Source organism: Schistocerca piceifrons, chromosome 7 (genome assembly GCF_021461385.2).
Source record: "Schistocerca piceifrons isolate TAMUIC-IGC-003096 chromosome 7, iqSchPice1.1, whole genome shotgun sequence".
In the NCBI taxonomy this organism is placed as follows: Eukaryota; Metazoa; Arthropoda; class Insecta; order Orthoptera; family Acrididae; genus Schistocerca; species Schistocerca piceifrons.
The window spans coordinates 367,258,861-367,278,110 of record NC_060144.1 but is presented as its reverse complement, the minus strand read 5'-3'; the positions used below and the strand labels follow the sequence as shown (position 1 = coordinate 367,278,110).

At 42.2% G+C, this 19,250-nt stretch overlaps 1 protein-coding gene across 4 annotated transcripts in view; it reads right to left on the bottom strand.

Moving 5' to 3' along the window:
• Positions 1-19,250, bottom strand: part of LOC124805227 (very-long-chain (3R)-3-hydroxyacyl-CoA dehydratase) — a 166,998-nt gene that overhangs the window by 107,430 nt on the left and 40,318 nt on the right. For all 4 annotated transcript variants that reach the window (XM_047265728.1, XM_047265730.1, XM_047265727.1 and 1 more), the window contains exons 2-3: positions 11,849-12,008; positions 11,643-11,759 (exon numbers count right to left, since the gene is read on the bottom strand). In XM_047265728.1, the coding sequence (XP_047121684.1) occupies positions 11,643-11,759; positions 11,849-11,932 (201 nt within the window). In that variant the 5' untranslated portion in view covers positions 11,933-12,008. The remainder of the gene's footprint in view (positions 1-11,642; positions 11,760-11,848; positions 12,009-19,250) is intronic.

Below are 19,250 nucleotides of genomic sequence, written 5' to 3'. Positions count from 1 at the left end.
AACGGATGACATGATGATGGATAATACTGAGACGGCGCAAGACGGATGGACATGCAGATGAATAAACAAAACATTCATAGTCTAGTTTTGAACAGCCGGTATGAATGGAGAATGGTATTCTGATCTGCTCTCCAGGAAGTACCGTAGAGGACACGTATGACATTGATGGACCATGTACAGCAGGTGGCCAGGTAAGACACATGGGAGGACCAAGAAAGTTTCCTATCAAGTATGAGCCCCAGGAATATTGTAGTTTCAATAAACAGAAGAGCAACAGGCCCAAGATGTAAAGATGGTGGAAGAAATCAATTGCACCACCAGAAATTCATACAAACGTTCTTTCAGTCGAAAAGCAAAATCTATTGTCGATGCTCCATGAGTAAAGACAATCGAGACATCACTGAAAGTGCTGCTCAAGAAGACAAGTCCATGGAGAACTGCAACAGATGGCAAAATCATCAATGAAAAGGAAGCCCGAGATGCTCGGTAGAAGACAGGCCATAATAGGGTTAATGGGGATAGCAAAGAGGATGACGCTAAGGACGGAGACCTGAGGCACCATTTTCCTCGATAAAGGTACCAGACAAGGCAGAACCCACACATACCTTGAAAACTCAGTCTTTTAAAAATTCCTGAAGGAAATGGGGCATGTGGCTACAGAAGCCCCAAGCGTAGAGAATACAGAGGATACTACTCCTCCATCAGATGTCATAGGCTTTCTCCAAATCGAAAAACACAGCCACTGGCTGATATTTCTGCAGGAAACCATTCATGACATGGGTTGACAAAGTGACAAGTTGGTCAATTGCAGAATGGCATGCTTGAAATCCACACTGTGTAGTGGTTAGTTAGCTGCAAGACTCGAGCCACTATATCAGCCAGGCATGAATCATATGTTCCATCACTTTGCAAACAGAGCTGGTGAGAGAAATGGGGCGATAACTACAAGGAAGATGTTTGTCCATACCGGGCTTAGATGAAAATATGACAGTGGCTTCACGCCAGTGTCTCAGAAACATGCCTTCTGCCCAGGTGAAACTGTTCATATAAAGCAGAAAATGCTTGCCCACAAGAGAAAGGTTCTGCAACAATTGAATGTGAATATCATCTGGCTCTAGCATGGAGGATTGGGATGAAGTGAGAGCTTGATCTACCTCTATCATAGTAAGGGCACCATTGCAACACTCATGTTTCTGAGAAGAGAAGTGTATCACCTGAGCCTCCTTCACTCATTTCTGATGGAGGAAGGCAGGGTGACAGAGGGTGGATCTCAAAATCTCCACAAAATATCATTCCAAGGTGTTGGAGAAAGCAATAGGATCCACTATAATATCATCTGCTACAGCCAGGGTGGAAATTGTGGGATGGAATTGGTCCAGAGAGAGGTCGGAGGTTGGCCCACAAGACAGAAGAGAGAGTGTTACTGTTAAAAGAACTAGTACATTAAATCCACCTAGTTTTCTGCTATCCCGAAGAACATGATTATACTGTGTACACAACTGTTTACAATGAATGCAGTTTGCTGTCATAGGATGATGGTTAAAAATGTGGAGAACATGTCTCTATGCGCGAATTGCATCTGCCATGCCTCAGTCCAGCTAAAGAGGAAATGCAAGGAATGGAACATTCTGTGGTGGTAATGATAATATTTGTGAGATATTTTACCTGGTCATCACAACTGGGGAATAGTTGTTCATCAAAGGTCGCCAGAGAGGAGTAAAGCCTCCAGCTGGTCTCAGAAAGCTGCCATTTGAGTGTGCCGGAGCTGGGGTAGGAGTCAGCAAATGGATAGCACAAGGGAAATGGTCACTCGAGTATGTGTCGGAGAGAGTGGACCACTCGAGACAATGGGCAAGCTCGGTAGTGCAGAAGGAGAGGGAATAGCTGTGCTTTGAGTCTGAAAGCAACATGGGTGCTCCTAGGTTAAGGCAAATGAGGCTAAGTTGACTGAGAAGGTCAGCCAGGGGGCACCTCTGTGACAGGTTCTGGGAGAGCACCAAAGGGGCTAGTGTGCATTAAAATCACTGAACAGCAGAAAGGGGTGAGGCAGTTGCCTAATAAGCTGGAGGAAGTCTGCCCCGGTGACGCCGAATGACGGAGGTGTGTAAATGGTACAAAGGGAAAAAGTGAAGCGAGGAAGGAAAATGCAGACTGCAACAGATTGTAGCAGAGTCTTCAGGTGGGAAGCAGACTGGAAAGAAATGGGCGAGGTTGCAATTTTTTTTCCTGGATGCAGGGAACAAGTGGACGCTGCAATTCTAAGGGCAGCCATAAGTCCTCTTTGTTGGATCTAAGACCGAGAACTTTCCACTGTAGGAGAAAAGGGAGGATGGAAAAATTAAGGAGTGTTGCTTTGTTGGTTGCAGAGTGCCAGCCTTTGAAGACTCACTGCTACAGGGTGCAGAGGCTGGAGGATCCTGCTGTACGAGATCTACAGAGGTAATGGCATTCTCCCTCTGTTGGTCTGTGAAGTCCAGGACAGAAAAACGGTTGGCGGTGCACACCGGCGATATGAAGATCAGCTGGGTGGGAGTATCACATGACGAAACTGTCTATGAGGATCTCTGAGTTGGCGAAGGGGAAGACTGTCTGCTTTTGTTTGATTTCTTAGAGCCTTTCCAGTTGGCAGAGGAAGACTTGCATGCTTGTTGGCTGGAGGAAAATAAGAAGCATTTGCGGGAGTATTCCTTCTGTCATTTCCAGCCTGCCGGTTGTGTAGCAGGTGACTTTGCCCCATGAGGCGAAAGTTTGGTGGCTTGTTGCACAGCTGGAGGAGGAGACTGGGATGCTACCGTGACAATGGGCGATTTTACAACCACAGTGCTGAATTTGGAGTCGCATGTCTGCATGGCTATGTCCTACATGGAGTGGGATGTAACAAGAACAGTACTGCAGGTGCCAGATGGTAGAATGCAGGGCTTCCAACTAGCCAACAACTTGCGAGCAACCAGGTAAGGCACTTTTTCTTCACCCACATCTCCTGGATGGACTGCTCATCGAGACACATGGGAAAATCTCAGGGTGAGGCTGGATGGTCACCATTGCAATTGATACAGTGGGGAGAAGGCATATAATCGCTGTTAGCATCCCTACCACAGGTTACACATTTGGCCGGGTGTCGACAGGATATTCAAATGTGGTTATAATGATGACATTGATAGCAGCACAACGGGTTCAAAATGTATGGTCAGACTGTGATAACTTCACAACCTGTTCTGATCTCTGACGGAAGCACCACTCCACTAAAAGTGAGAAAAAGAATGCGTGTGGGCACTAAGGACATCTTTTTCCTTTTTCATCACCCGATGGACTGCAATGACACCCTGATCAGAGAAGTACGTTTGTATTTATACCTCAGTCAGACCATCAAGCAATCTAGTGTAAACAACACCACAGGAAGAATTCAGCATTCAATGGGCCTCGATATGAACAGGATAGCAATGGAGGAGCAAAGCTGCAAGCAGTTGTGTATGAGTATCAGAAGTAGTCTCCAAAAGCAAAGTGCCATTGCATAAATGAGAGCAGGATTTCACAGGGCTGGCAATTGCATCAGCATCTTTCTGAATAATAGATGGATTTACCGTAACAAAGGACTGACCATTTTCAGTACGTGAAACCATGAGGAACTGTGGCGCAGCTGAGGGGATGTTTGAATCTTAAGCTTCATTCTGGTTATGTTTAGTAGATGTTGATTGTGAAGAAGACGATTGACTCATTGCAAGAAAATCCCTCATAACTGCCAGCATTTCTGATGGTATGCTCCTTCCAATTGGGAGGGGGGGGGGGGGGGGGAGGGGGCACGGCACTCAGAAGGGGCACACCCACTTTAGGTGATTGTTCAACACCTCGGGTCACACCTACTGAATATCTGACAGACAGACCAATTGGCAATTTGGGAAGGTAGCATCTCACATAGTCACCTCTCCTGGCCTGGCCTGTACCAGGGTGTAAGTGTGAACCCTACCTGTCGACCCAAGGCTGGGAATTATGCATTACCCAGTCACCTGATATGCATCAGAAGCATGGTCTGGCCTTCAGGAGCACACAGGAAGGAAGAAGAAAATGAGGAACCTCAAACGCCAAAGCGGAGGAAGAGTAGGAGAAGCAGAATGAAGTAAGAAAAAAAGGAATGAAAAATACTGGAGAGACTGTTCTGACATCACCTACTGAAAATGCAGAACACATTCCCAAAAACAGGTTCCCCAAGGGAAGGGATACAGAATAGCAAGAGTATAGATATGCAGTATTGAAGGGAAAAGATGCTGCAAAGGCTGGGGCCCCATTGTACCATTGTAGCCTAGCACAAACCCTTCAAAGAGTGGCGAGCTGCTTGGGGGGGGGGCATTTGTCTGTGAATACATTATGAATAGTAGAGGTTCTAGAGGAAAATGAGGAGCTCGACAAGGTTCACTGTTTCACGGAGTGTGGAGTGCATACCAGAGTTAAACAGAAATTGGGTAGTGCCCATCAGAGTAGATAACTTTGAAACTATACACAGCGTGTTATCTAAATGGTTACTGGTACTAACGTTATTTATTTACAGGAAGAATTGGACAAAAGATATTTGGACTCTAAACTGAGGCAAGTCACAAGTTTCTCCACATCCACACTGCAAGGAAAACTAGCTCCTCTAGAAGGAGTTGGTAGAAGAGGCAAGGAAGAATTGCTGGTAGAATATGAACACGTACTGAAACATTAGAGGCTTTATTGGCAACTCCAGTAACAAAGCACACAGTACAAACTGGAAATTAACTGCCTGTATATAGGAGACTTATTGGGTACCCAATCCCCTCCAATCTATGATGGATAAGTTTAGCAGCTGCAACTACAAGATGTGATCTTTGAAGAAAGCACTAGCCTGTGGGGTGCACAAATAGCGATTGTATCCAAACAAGATTATCATATTTTTGTGACTAAAGGTACTTGAATAAATGAACAATTACAGATGTGTACCTTATACAAAACATTACAGAAACGTTGGATAACTACAAGCAATACAGGTAGTTTACAATGATAGATCTGCAGAGTGGTTACTATCCAGAAAATTGTCCAAAAATAGCATTTACCAGTTCATCAGTCTAGCACTAATATTGGTGCATGCCATTTGGTTTAAAGAATAAACCTGCCACATTTCAGTGTGTGTTTGTTTGATGGAGTATTGAAAGGATTAAAACTGAAGCAATGCATGGTTTATTTGGTGACAGGATTATGTTTTTGAAAGATTTACAAGAATGTGTGGTATTTTAACAAAGCAGGTGGGATCATATCCAGCAGTTACAATTTCTTCCTCCAAAATTATTATTTGTTTCTCAAAATTTGTGATGTCTTCAATAACGTTATTTGTATGACAGGCACAGAAATTTAATGACAGTGAATTAGCTTTAAACCAGTTATTAATGGATTATTAATTTCAGTGAAAATTTGATTAACAGTCATTTCTAAATCTGTACTTGACTGTCTACTTACTACGATGTTTGTATCATCTGTGAACAAAACAAAACTTAGCATCTGGCTACATAACTGACACGAAGTCATCAATATGGGAAAAAAAAAGAAACAGGCCAATCACAAAACCTTGAGAAACACCACGTGTAATTAATTCCCAATCAGATGGAGACAGACTGCTTACTGCACAGGTATTTCACAGTGACACTCTTTGTTTCCTGTTAGGTAAGATTTGAAACATTTTGCAGCACTGCTGGTGACACTATAATATTCTAATTTACTTAAGAGAATGCTGTGATTCACACAATCAAAGGCTTTTGACAGGTCACAGAAAATAACAGTAGTTTCTAATTTGTTACCTAACGAATTAAGTACAGTCTCATTGTACATGTAAAATAGCTTTCTCTACATCAGAACCCTTAGGGAACCCAAAATGTGACTTGAATAATATACTACTTGCAGTCAGATGCTTAAGGAGATGTTTGCACACAACGTTTTCAAATATTCTTGAAAAAGCAAGCAAATTTATTCTGCGATGCAAGTAATCACTTGCTGGGTGTATGTACTAAGTCACAAGACAGACTAGGCTGCACATACAGTAGCGGATTCCTCAGGTCACTTTAACAACGCAGCTCGGTATTCGCAAACAGGTCACTCTGCAGCCCTCCTGTCAGTCTTGGAGAGAGAGTTTTTTGGAGTGAGGCGCTTACGTGGAAGTTTTGCTGAATTTTGGTTGGGAGATTTAGTAACTCATAGAGCATTTCCAGTACAGAAAACCTGAGAGAATTGGAAAATGAGTTCCTGGCCACAGGTGCACAATTCTGTTTAGTTATTTTCTGATTTTTCTATGTGAGTGAGCATGTAGATGTCAAGTGGGCAGATGTCTTATGCCAGGTTGAGTATCCACTTAAATTACATACCTGAAGGTGATGTTCAATGAAAGAAGCAGATTTTACAATCTTTAACTGATGCCAATAAATTCCATTTGTTTCAGTGGAAATTTGAGTTGATGTTTGTGAGTGATTTCTCCCTCGTGACTTACAACTGTATTCCTGTTTTGTTGGCTGTACATGTTAGCTGTAGAAGTTTCTCGAGACAGCTAGAGGCAGCCTATGAACTGTTAGAGGTGTGCCCATATTTCAGAAGCTTTCAGAAAGTAATTACAGGATTTTAATTATTGACTTTGGTTGGTTGGTTGATTGGTGGTGGTGGTGGACCAAATAGTGAGGTCATCGGTCCCATTATACCAGGTGGCAGGAACTAAGGAAGGAACAACGCCACATTCCAGTTGATGGGAAACTGGCAAACAAACATGCAGAAGGAGCACTGCAGCAGCAATAAGAGTATACGGGGTAGAGGCGGCAGGGGAGCCAACTCGGGAGTGGTGATAGCAAGGGTCCCAGCAAGATGGGGCACTAGCACCACCAAGATCCATCCTGATCTCCACACAATACCCTGGTGGTGACACAACTGGGACAAAACCCCAGGAAGAAGTCACAAGAACAGGGAAAATAAAACAGCGCAAAAGACCACAGACAAAACTTAGAGAAAGGGGGGAGGGGGGGGGGGGGACCAGGCTGGTGTGGAGGCAAGGCCAAAGGCCTCACAAATGAGCAGCAACATTAAACGATGGACAACAATTCTGGAGGATGGACCACTTTTGCAACGAGAACTGAGGACAGGCCTAACAATGCAAGAGTTGTCCGCTAAAACCAGGAACAAGCACAGTGGGAGGATGTATTTAGTGCAAAGGACCAAAACGCAGGGTCAGTCAAGCAAAATATAGATCACAATGATGGGAGGCTGCAAATACAAAGGGAGGGGAGGAGGGGGGCAGCTCATTACGGAATTAAAAACTAAGGGTCAATCTGGTACGGCTGACACAAAGATGCCAGAGGATGGTAGATTTTTCGCCAAGAGGGGCAGAGGAAAGAATTACACATGTCGGGAGTCCCCTGAAACACACGAAGTTTATTAAACAGTGGGAGTGAGGTTGTTCCCCACTCCCACCCCCTCAAAAGTAGGCATATGACTGAGCGAAAAGATTTTAAAGCCACAAATCTGCCCCCAGATGGGTCATGGAAATGGGGGGGGGGGGGGGGGGTGGGCAGGTGGCTGCCTGCTCTCTTTCCCCCCGCCCGACGATCCACAAGCTCATTACCCCAGCAGCATGTTCATGTTCAAGATTTGTGAGAAGGTTGTGGATGGCAGGGACAACAGGGTGGAGGGAAAAACACAGGGTGATAGCTTGCTGGACACTCATTGACTCCATAGATAACATACTATGGTGAGGGAGGACCATTGAATAAAGCAGAGTGCCAAGTAAATGGCCATCAGTTACGTGGTAAACACCCCGCACATGGCAGGCAAGAGATAGACTTTCATGTGAACAGAAGACATGAAGGCATATTTCACAGATTTAGAGCAACAGTTGTAAAAAATAATATCATTCTGAAATTCTCGTAAGAGCAGGCAGAACAAACAATGGAAAACCCCTTGAGCAATGGTGGCTTTCACAGACTCCACCAAAAGAGATTCATCTGAATCTGGGGCCAAGGAATTTTCAGGAAAAAAGAGTGAATATTGAAATGACGCCAGAGATGAGGTGGTTTGATGAACCCTCTGCCAGGCACTTGAATGTGATTTGCAGAGTATCCATGTAGATGTAGAACCGGTAAAACCCACCAGATGGAGGGTAGTGTGCGGGCAACACCCCAAAGACATGGGGGGTGAGCAGGGAAAGAGTGTATCATGATGGCATATGAAACCAGAAGCTAGGGTCGCTGAACTGAAAAAGGGGGGGGGGGGGGGATGTAAACCCAGCCTCTACCAAAACATTATCAACGGCACTAGTGTGAAAGGCACCAGTGGCCAAACGGATGCCAAAATGAAGGGCAGGGTTCAAGAAGAGAAGTGCAGAAGGGGCAGCTGAACCATAAAATTGACAACCACAATCCAGATGGGGTGGAACTGAGGCCCAATAAAGGTGTAGAAGAGTTTAACGATCCATGCTGTAAGAGGTGTGGGCAAGGAAGCATAGCTTATAGAAACAGCGAATCTTCAGAAGGTGGAGACGGGGCAACCAAGTAATGTTGCTGTCAAAAAGAAGAGCCAACAAGCTGAAATGGGGGACTGCACTCAGGTGTTGGGCCTCGAGATTGGAGTTGCAAATCAGGATGGACCATAGTAAGGCAACAGAACTGCACCACCCATGATTTACATGGGGAGAAATGAAAACTGTGTGTGAGAGACCAAGCAGAAGAGTGTTGGATGGCATCCTTGAGCTGTTGCTCCACAGAGGCCACCAAGTGGCAACTAGTCCAGATATAGAAATCATTCACATACAGAGCAGGGGCGAAAAACAGGCCTACAGAGGCCAGATGTTTGGCATGAAGGCATTTAAAGATAGTAAGAGTGGCCAAGGAAAGGCGTTGCAATGCTCAAAGGCAATCGGGGATGGTGATGGCAACGGCTGTGCTCCACCAAGAGTCTGGCGAGGGGCAAAAGGGGCCCATCAAGTATGGAACAGCAATGCAGGCAATGGAAATAATCATATCAGACACATCACGGACCATTTAATTAACACAACCTGACAAAGAGGTGGTAAACATGACGTGGGAAGAATATAGAGGCCAATTGACATGATGGAAAGCAGGATAACCTGGACATATCAGGAGACAGGAAGGAAATGAGAGAATCAATTGGAAGAGGTCACTATCACAGAGGTCATCATTTGGCAACCAGTACAATGAAGGGAGCATTGGAGGGGAAGTGAGCGAGAGATTGCGAACTGTGATTGCAGTATCCTAGTGGACCTGGATGGCAACTGCTCCCAAAGTGATGCAAAGTAGGGGGATCCATGAATTAACATCGGAAGCCCACCAAGAGCCAACCCAGTTTCAACACAATGCACGGGACCCACAAATGCTCGGTGAGTGAGCATCAGTATAATGAGATTCCTGGAGAACTACAGAAGCTATGGAGTAAAAGAAAGCAAGGAATTGCTGCTCCAAAAGGTGACAGCAGTATCTTTTACAATTCCATTGAATAAACTGGTCACACAATCAGGTCACCATCAGTTACCAATAAGTACAGGGTGACATCTTTGGGGCATCACTGGTAGGCATCAAACATCAAAGGAGGGGGGGACACTTCGCCAGCTGGTTAGGGAGTGTGGCACACAGAGAAGAGCACTTGGGAACCGCAGGGAAAAGGAAGGGGGAGAGGAGAAGTGGGCGGAACTGGGATAAGGCAGAGGGAGGAAAGGGACAGGACACAATTGAGGCAAAATTAGATGTCACACACAAAGGGTGAAACAATCATATTTTCAATGACCCTCAGAGTAGGATAAATCATCATTCCTGTATCTTCTTTTCCTTCTTATAAACTGGGTAATCTGGCGACAGAACACAGGGAGGGGAGGGGTGGGGAGGGGAGGGGTGGGGAGGGGAGGGGAGGGGAGGGGAGGGGAGGGGAGGGGAGGGGAGGGGAGGGGAGCGGAGGGGAGGGGAGGGGGAGGGGGAGGGGAAGGGGAAGGGGAAGGGGGAAGGGGGGCTCATGGAGTGAGTATCCACACTCACTGCAGGGAGGGTCCACTGTATAGCAGCCTGGGAGGGTACCCGCCTCAAATAAGGCGCTGGTATTGATGTGATTGTCCTTACAGTTTTTCTGAACATGCCAAACAAAAGAACACCCTGCCATTCCAGATTAGGCCAAGGTTCCTCATCAGTGTGAAGGTAAAATGACTATCTGGCCATATTGAAAGACTGTTGAGGAGTAATGGACACTAGGATGTCACCAAGATGGTCACAGGCAGATTGGGTGGCAGAAGTAGTTTTGTTCAATGGTGAACCTGACCACTTCTTACTCCCAGATGTAACCTCACCAAACTTGTTTTAGATAGTTTCCACAAAAAATAATGGCTTGGTGGTGTTGGAAGTGTATCCTGTGAGTCCTGGTGCAGGCCAGGTAGTGGGGAAAGGGATTCACACTAAGCCAGCAAACCTGGCCCTCCTCCCAGAAGATAGCCATGTAAGGGCACGCCACAGGATCATAAGAAACAGCATTAAAGGATTCTTTTCCAATTAAAGAGAAGACATAGAAGAATGGACAGATTTTTGGAGCTTAATTCTACATTTTGTACGCAAAACACGTGTTTTTATCCATTCACTCCGATCAGGAGCTCTCCCCATAGTGCCACCCAGATATAGCAAAGGCCACGTGGCATGGCAGCCATAGCCAGTGGTACTGATGGTCCAGATTGACAAACAATCACTCCTAGGCACACACAGAGAAGTGGCAGTGCAGGTACCAGAACTGTGATCCCTGTGCTGTCAGGGGGTTTAACCAAAAGGGCACACAATGAAGACGCTAAGTAAGGTGTTCTTCCCCAGATGGCTCACACTGTGGAGACAAAATTTAGAAGGGGAGGTCAAACCCCAAAAAGGGACCAAAAATGCCGAAAAGGAATGCTGATGTAAAAAAATCAGAATAAAACCATAAGAGATAGCAGAAACCAGGATGACAGCCAGGCCAGCGTAAGCAAGGACACAGAGAGGGGAAGAAGGGGACAGGGAGGAAGGAAGAAGACAGGGAGGGTGAGGCATGGGGAAGTGAATAGAGCCTGGGAAGGATATAGGTGCCACAACAGCTCGTAGCTTCACATGCACCATACACGAACTCACGAAAGAGCTAACAGCTCCTGAGGGGGATTGAATCTGAAATTGTAATACATCATGGTACAAAGTGAGGCTGTCAACCCTTATTTAGACTGTGTTTATAAGTTTAGCAGTGCAGAGAATTAATCCAGGTCTACCAATAAACATTTCTGAGTAAATCTGCAGAGCAACATGCAGCATTAATTTGCTTTGCACATCACACATTGGTAAGTGTGTGTGGATACTGAGAGTGGCTGAAATTGGAATGTGGCAAGCCAGCTCCGAGGATGGATGAAAGGAACATTACAACCTTTCATATATTTTAGTAACAAAGTACAATATCCACTCAGTTGGGGTTAACATTATGAATACACAACAAGAGACTCAAGAGGGGGGGAAAACATAATAAATAAAATCAGTGACTATTTGGACTTACAACACCTCCTAGTAGTTTTACATACGTTTCTGTGTAGTTAGCACAATTCCAAACAACAAAATTTTTCCTCTTGTATTACTGTGCTTAAAGAGCTTAACATTTACCTCTTTATCAATAGGAGAGTGGAAATCCAATGAAAATGAGTAGCTGTGTGGTCCTTTAGCACCCTGGCCATGGGCAGAAAACTGTAGTTTATTTGGTGTAAGTTTTATTTGTGGATCCTGTAAGAAAGCAAACACATACAAATGTTAACAGTGTTGCAAAATGAGAAGACGCTACAACAAATGTTAAATTGTACACATATCCATACCTTTACATCTTTTAAATCAACCTTCAGTGTCACACAATTCTCCGTTTGTGCCCAGTACACGAAAGGGCTTAAGTTATCAGTCATTATGGCAGTTATTGAAAATTCTCCAAGTCAGCACAAGCACATAATGTCAATTTCATCCAGATTTATATAAGGAAGCCTGAAAGATAGATAATCCGTTTAGTTTATAAAAGCTGTGGGAGCAACAATGCAGTATGCTGTCTGTTATCTAAGAGGCATATTCAGAAAGCGAGTGTACTGTGATAATAATGGGCTGGGCTTTTTGGTCTTCTAAGGGTTGGCAACAATGAGTTGTAAAAAAAGGGGTGGCGGCAGGTCCCCTGAAGAGAGGAAACATCACAGGAACACACAGTTTTGTGGTGTCCAGTTGCATGACAGATGTTGGTAAGAAATCCTGCCATGTGTGAGCCACGTACTGTGATCCACTTCCTGCTCGCAGAAGGAATAGCACCCATCAAAAGGGAATTCAGTGGAGGCAGAATGAATGTTCAAGATCAACAGCTGAGCAGAAGACCTTTCATTTTGACTGATGAGTTGTTGCAAAAAATCAAGGGCACTGTTCTGGAAAACCTCTGATTGACAGTGGATGAAATTTCTGTGATTCTTCCGCAACTCTCTTATACAAGACACTCACAGAAATACTAGTATACTGAAACTGTGCACAAGATATGTCCTAAAACAGCTGACTGAGAGCACAAGAAAAATCGGACCAACAGCACCCATGAGCTTCTTGAGTGACTTGAATTGGATTGTGAGGATTTTCTGAGCTCTACTGTGACTGGGGATGAAACAAGGGTGGCTCACTACACACCTGAGGCAAAAAGACAGTCATCACAGTGGCATCACACCAATTCCCCATCTGCTAAAAAATTCAAAACCACAATTTCAGGCAAAAAATCATGGCCTTGGTGTTTTGGGACTGAAATGGCACCATTTTGTAAAATTTCTGCCTCTGGGGGGAAGAGAGAGACCATCAGTGCACAATGATATTGTGAGAGCCTAAAAAACACTCAAAAGGAGCATTCAAAACAAAAGGAGGGGAATGCTGATGAGAGGAATGTGCTTATTGTACCACAACGCCCATCCTCACACATTCTTAGCCACCAAGGCACTCTTAGACTTATTTGGATGGGATGTTCTAAACCACCCCCGTCATTCCCCTGACTTGGCGCCTTCAGTTCATCAACTTTTCACCTCCCAGAAGGCAAACATTAGTGGAATTAAAGTTTCAACCAACAAGCAAGTGCAGAAGAGGTTCTGAAGGAGCTGGCAGGAGAGTACTTCGAGGAGGGCATAAAGAAGCTTGTGCTATAGTTCACCACATACACTGAATGGTATGGCGATTATGTGGAAAAAAAGTTAACCTGTGTATCAACAATATTGTGGATTTTTTCCCCAAATACCTTTTCTAAAAAAATTAAAAATCTAATACACTTGCTTCCTGAACATGCCTCGTGTATATATTGGTTGGTTAGCATTTGGATTATGATACTACATAACATGACTGTTAGAATGCAAGCATAAAAAAATAACTGTGTCCAGATAAAGTTGAAGATCAAGAGCAGTAACAAATACAAATAAAAATCTATAGAAAATCTATGTTGTTACCACATGCAAAATCACCAGAAGCATTACTTAACTTGTTTCCATTCACTTATGGTACCTGTTGCTATTAATAATGTGTACCCATTTCACCCTTCACTTTTATGCTTGCATTCAGTACTACTCAGTTCTGTCTTGGGTTTTGGCAGTGCTACTTCTTGTTAATAGTGAGACACAGCTACATTGCGCGGAGTTGGCCAATAATGGGCCTTGTGTATGAGCTCACTGAATGCAATGGAAGACCAGCCTGATGACACTATGCTGAGCAATCACAACCACATGGCAGTACAGTGTTGTGTCTGAGGGTTGTTGCATTACTCTGTGTTGCGTGTTGCATGTTTTTGTTATTTTATATTTACAAGCTTCTTCAGTATTGTGAAGGTATTTTCACAGAATAAAGGATGACTGTAGTAACAAACTGAATAAATGTTAATTACATTATTACTCTGTAACAAGTTGCCAGAGACTGTGGGTCCCTTGTTCCAAAATACTCAGAAGGTACCCCTGAACAACTTCTGAAAGTTTGTTGGTGGAGTTCTGGTTCACCCTGTATATTCCTGAACAAATCAATTTTTATAAACACTATTCATTACTTTTTTCCCCTTCAGAAACACTAAAAAGCGTTTTACTGTTTCCTTTAATTCAACCAGGAAATTTTCTAAAAGTGTTACACAAAGCTTTTACGAGACTATCAGTTTCATTCAACTATAGGGTTGTGTAATTACTTCCAAGATAAAGTAGTACAGAACTCTCACTCACTCATGAGAAAATAAGATGGACACAAAATTGTAATGACTATGCAACTCCAACAACTCTTCCATAAATTTGTACAACTGTGCCTATGGTGTAACATATCATGTTTGGTAAAGCAATATGTTATTCAACCCCTGCCTATCTGATGAATGACTACTTTTGTTATTACCTAATTACTTTAGAATTGCAAATGGTTGTAAAGTCTGCTGTCATTTGTGCATGTACACTAGGACAGACAGCTGCCATGCGTCCCCAAGGTGGGACGACAATGGCAGTTTTGCTATCAGTTGTCATACCTGCCAATTAGGCAGTTATTCCTTGCTATGATGTCCTGGCTCACAGAAGCATGATGTGCTATCAAATAAAGGGAGTTCCTTGACAGTGGTATTTACATCACCGAGGACATATGATGATGCATAGCCTGTCAGATTCATCCAGAATTTCAAAGTGAGTTTATGTAACATCAAATCGAATGTGTGAACATTGTAACAAAAGACATGATGTAACTGTTGTCAGAAGAAATACTTTCTATTATTTGGCAGAAATTAAGAACTGATTAAAGTTTCCAGAGTCCAGCACAAGAACAGCGGCATTGGTGAATAGATATATATTAAGAATAACTACACAGTTTGTCTGAATAGTATTTCAAGAAGCAGCTGTTCAGTATTTGAGAGGTACAACATTCACAATCTGAATGTATACAAGTACTTATTATTTCAGGCATAGACAACAATTCATTCTGGAACCTACCGCAGGATCCAGGATGAATTCTGTGCCGAGAATCAAGATAATTTGAATAAGAAGAAAATATTAATAGAACATTCAGAAGAAATTAGCAGTTGTGACATGAAATTTCATGGAAAAATAATGCTGTTGTCTGCAGCAAGCTGTCCAACAGCTATAACAGTCCAGTGAAGATGTTAAGTAATTATGTGTAAGAAGAGTTAACAGGCGTCAGAAGAACTGGTGTTTCAATGAATAACCATTAATTCAGTTGCCAACAATTACACTGCAGAAGAAGTTATTAAAGTATATGAATCGAAACTGCACATGGAACTAGAAAAGCACTATGATTGTCTCACCAGTTCCCCAAACACACCATGGCATCAAGCAACAACTGTGTCAGCCGCATGTCAACCTTCAGCAATTTTCCGGCATTGTGATCCAACTTCTGTCAGCATTGCTACAAGCCATGCTACTGAATCAAGTGTGGTGAGCTGTATTTAATCCAGGCTGATTTATAGCTTGGTTGTGGTGGTGATGGTAGTGATGCATGTGCTATTGGGCAATTAGAAGTGGATATTACAATCAAAGGTTTATTGTTTGTGTCCAATGGAATATTGTCTAAATACCATGACAATTAGTAGCGGGAAAATATTAGTTGCAACCTCATTATTACTTTCACTGTAGGACAGTGAGAACCATGAAGATGGAAGAGATGTTGAAGGCTATTGCTGACTTACACACTAAACCAGATAAGTCAAGTGCCGACTTAAACTAGCTATTTATACTCATGAAGTAATGAGTGCTATTGACAGGGGATGTCAAATTGATTCCATATTTTTAGATTTCCACAAGGCTTTCGACACCGTACCTCACATGCATCTTCTAACCAAACTGCGTGCCTATGGAATATTGCCTCAGTTGTGTGACTGGATTCGAGATTTCCTGTCAGAAAGGTCACAGTTTGTAGTATTAGATGGAAAGTCATCGAGTAAAACAGAAATAATATCCGGAATTTCCCAAGTAAGAGTTATAGGCCCTCTATTGTTCCTAATCTATATTAACAGCATAGGAAAGAAACTGAATAGCCCTCTTAGATTGTTTGCAGATGATGCTGTCATTTACCATCTTGTAAGGTCATCAGATGACCCTGAGTATTGAAAAGTGTGAAGTTACTCACATGAGTACTAAAAGAAATCTGCTAAATTTCGATTATGCAATAAGTCACACAAATCTGAAGGCTGTAAATTCAACTACATACTTAGGGATTACAATTACGAACAACCTAAATTGGAACGATCACACAGATAATGTTGTGGGTAGAGCAAACCAAAGACTGCAATTCATTGGCAGAACACTTAGAAGGTGCAACAGGTCTACAAAAGAGACTACTTACACCAGGCTTGTCCGCCCTATCCTGAATTACTGCTGTGTGGTGTGGGATCGTCATCAGGTGTGACTGACAGATGACATCAAAAAAGTTCAAAGAAAGGCAGCTCTCTTTGTATTATCACAAAATAGTGCCACAGACATAATACGGAATTGGAGTGGCAATCATTAAAACAAAGCCGTTTTTTGTTGTGACGGGATCTTCCCATGAAATTTCAATCACCAGTTTTCTCCTCCCACTGTGAAAACATTCTGTTGACACCCACCTACATAGGTAGAAATGATCATCATGGTAAAGTAAGAGAAATCAGGGCTCACAGAGAAAAGATTTAAGTGCTCATTTTTCCCGCGTGCCATTCGAGAGTGGAATGGTAGAGAGACAGCTTGAAGGTGGTTCACTGAAACCTCTGCACTTTATTGCGAGTAGCAGAGTAATCACATAGATGTAAATGTTAGATTACGCGTTACTAATGCAGGTAACAAATCTCAAGATGAAAAGTTTGGGTTCTCGGTCTGGTGAGCTGTTAAGCTATAGGCAAATAAGGCTGAATTAAATGGAACATCAAAGCTCAAGATATTACATTTGAAAAAGCTTTGGATGAGCGAAGTAAAACAATTGATGAACTTAATAACAGACTATAAATCACTAGTGCTATTTTAAAAGACAAAACAGATAACCAGGCCCTGAGACTTGTAAAGCACATCACAAAATCATGTAAAGAAAAATTAGAAATTAATAATTGAATATCTCATTTACAAGCTAGATTGTGCAATTTAGCAAAGGTTTTACATTTTGGTGTATTGTGCAATCTGATTTTGAGGTAAATCCATTAATTACAGGTTCTGTTCTGTTAAATATTGAATCAAAACAAGCCTCAGACATGACTGTTAGTCTAAATATTTCAAAACATAAAATAGACTTCTGTCTTCCACCTCGTCAACTTTGGAGGAGTGCAGTTATAATTTATGTGAAATACAGATTGAACCTGATGTTGAATCAATTATTAACACACCTCCCATGGCAGATATAGTGGTAAATCTGCCTATTTAGGAAAAGCTGCTAAATTTTTATACAAGTTTCAATTGAAGAAATATAAATTATAACAGTTTTGCCCAAGATTTAAAAATGAGAACTCAGATTTTAGCTGCCCTATGACAGGTGGTATTTACAAAAAACAACGAAGTATAACTGAATTAGTGTTTAACATTCAATAACGTAATTATAGTTTCAGGTTTAACTACATATTTATGTGTAAAGTTTACAATATGACAAATAGAAACATTAAATATTCATCGAGAGCTAAAAGAAACAAAGGTAGATTTTGAAATCGAAGGCAGACAGCCTCGTGCATATATTAAGCAAACTCAGGTATGTGGGTCGATTGCTATATCCAGGATAATGTCTTGGGAACTCTCTTCAACATCACAGGCACACGGAAATGATAGGTGCCAGTTACCTCAGGAGAGTGGTGCCTGCAAGGCCCCAGTTATCCATTATCCTATCATCCTATCTTTGTTAAATTATATTTCCTTTTCCTAACCTATTTACAATGATCAAATAATGGGACACTTGCTACCGTATGAAATATTAATAATTTGTGGGTATTTGATTATAACAGACACTAACAGTTTATTATGTAATATTTGATGGATGACAATTTACTGTGTAATTTTTCACAACACCTATATAACTATAAGATGAGGATATTTAGGGATTACTAAGTTCTTGTAGACTTGCAGTCATTTAATGTTGCTATAAGACCAAGGAAAAGATATATTACCTAAATAAGAATATTCTTTCAAAGTTAACTGCATGAATGCTGGACATCAGCATTGTTACACTGAAGAGTGAAGGATTAGGAAAGCTAAAAGATACCGAATGCCGAGCTAACATAAAGGTGAGATCTACCTGGAGTAATTAAGAGCAACAGCAGCACGATACTTTTACAATAAGCAAATTAAGCCTTAGGCACATTGAAAGGAACACAGAAGAGTATATTTAAGAGACAGTGGTATGGAAGCTCAAGTAATTAAGTATGGATTCTGAACAGAGTACAAGTAAGTTATCTCAAAAGTACAGAAGCAGAGAGAAGAGTGGTTTATAATATTAAACAGGATAGGGTAGCTATATGAAAGAAAGCAAGACCTACACATAAAAGCAGAAGAATGAAGATATGTATAGGGATACCTTCACTGTTAAAATTGGATGGTTGTTAGGAAGTGGCCTTCTGAGGAAGGAGGTGTACATGATAGTTTTTACAGGCTTAATTCAAAATTGAAAAATATAGGAACCTACCTGAACTATTGTTCTAGTCGATATACTAGTTGAATGAATTAATACTAATGACAAGAGTGTCTGAGCTTTGTATGCTGCTCATAAGGTACTTGACAAAGAGTAATGGAGAATATGAGGTAAAGCAAAGACGGTTGCTAGTTGTTCCAAAATTATAACTCCTCTTCCTGATGACCACTTGCCTACCAAGTCTAACTCAAATGAAGAGTATAAACTACAGGTACAACTTTTTTACTATTCCTCTTTGGGGTTAGTCCACATGTACAGAAAAATGGAAACAATATACAAGTAGTTCATGTTCAGAACAGTTTTACAATTAAGTGATACTAAAAATATTTAAATAGACAGGCCAGAAAATGAAAGACGTAGAAAACCAAAATGGAGTGAAGAAAGGAGTTGTTACTGTGAAGGAATGCCGAGACTGAATGAATTAATGTAAATTAAGGCCAGGTGGGTGGTGAGAACCAAGGACATGTTGTAGAACACAAGAGTTTTGAGAAACTGGTGTTGGGTGGAAGAATCCAGATGGTGTGGCTGGTGAAACAGGCACCGAGGTCATAACTGTCATGTTGTAGAGTATGCTCTGCAACAGGATATTGTGTGTTGCTGGTATACACCCTC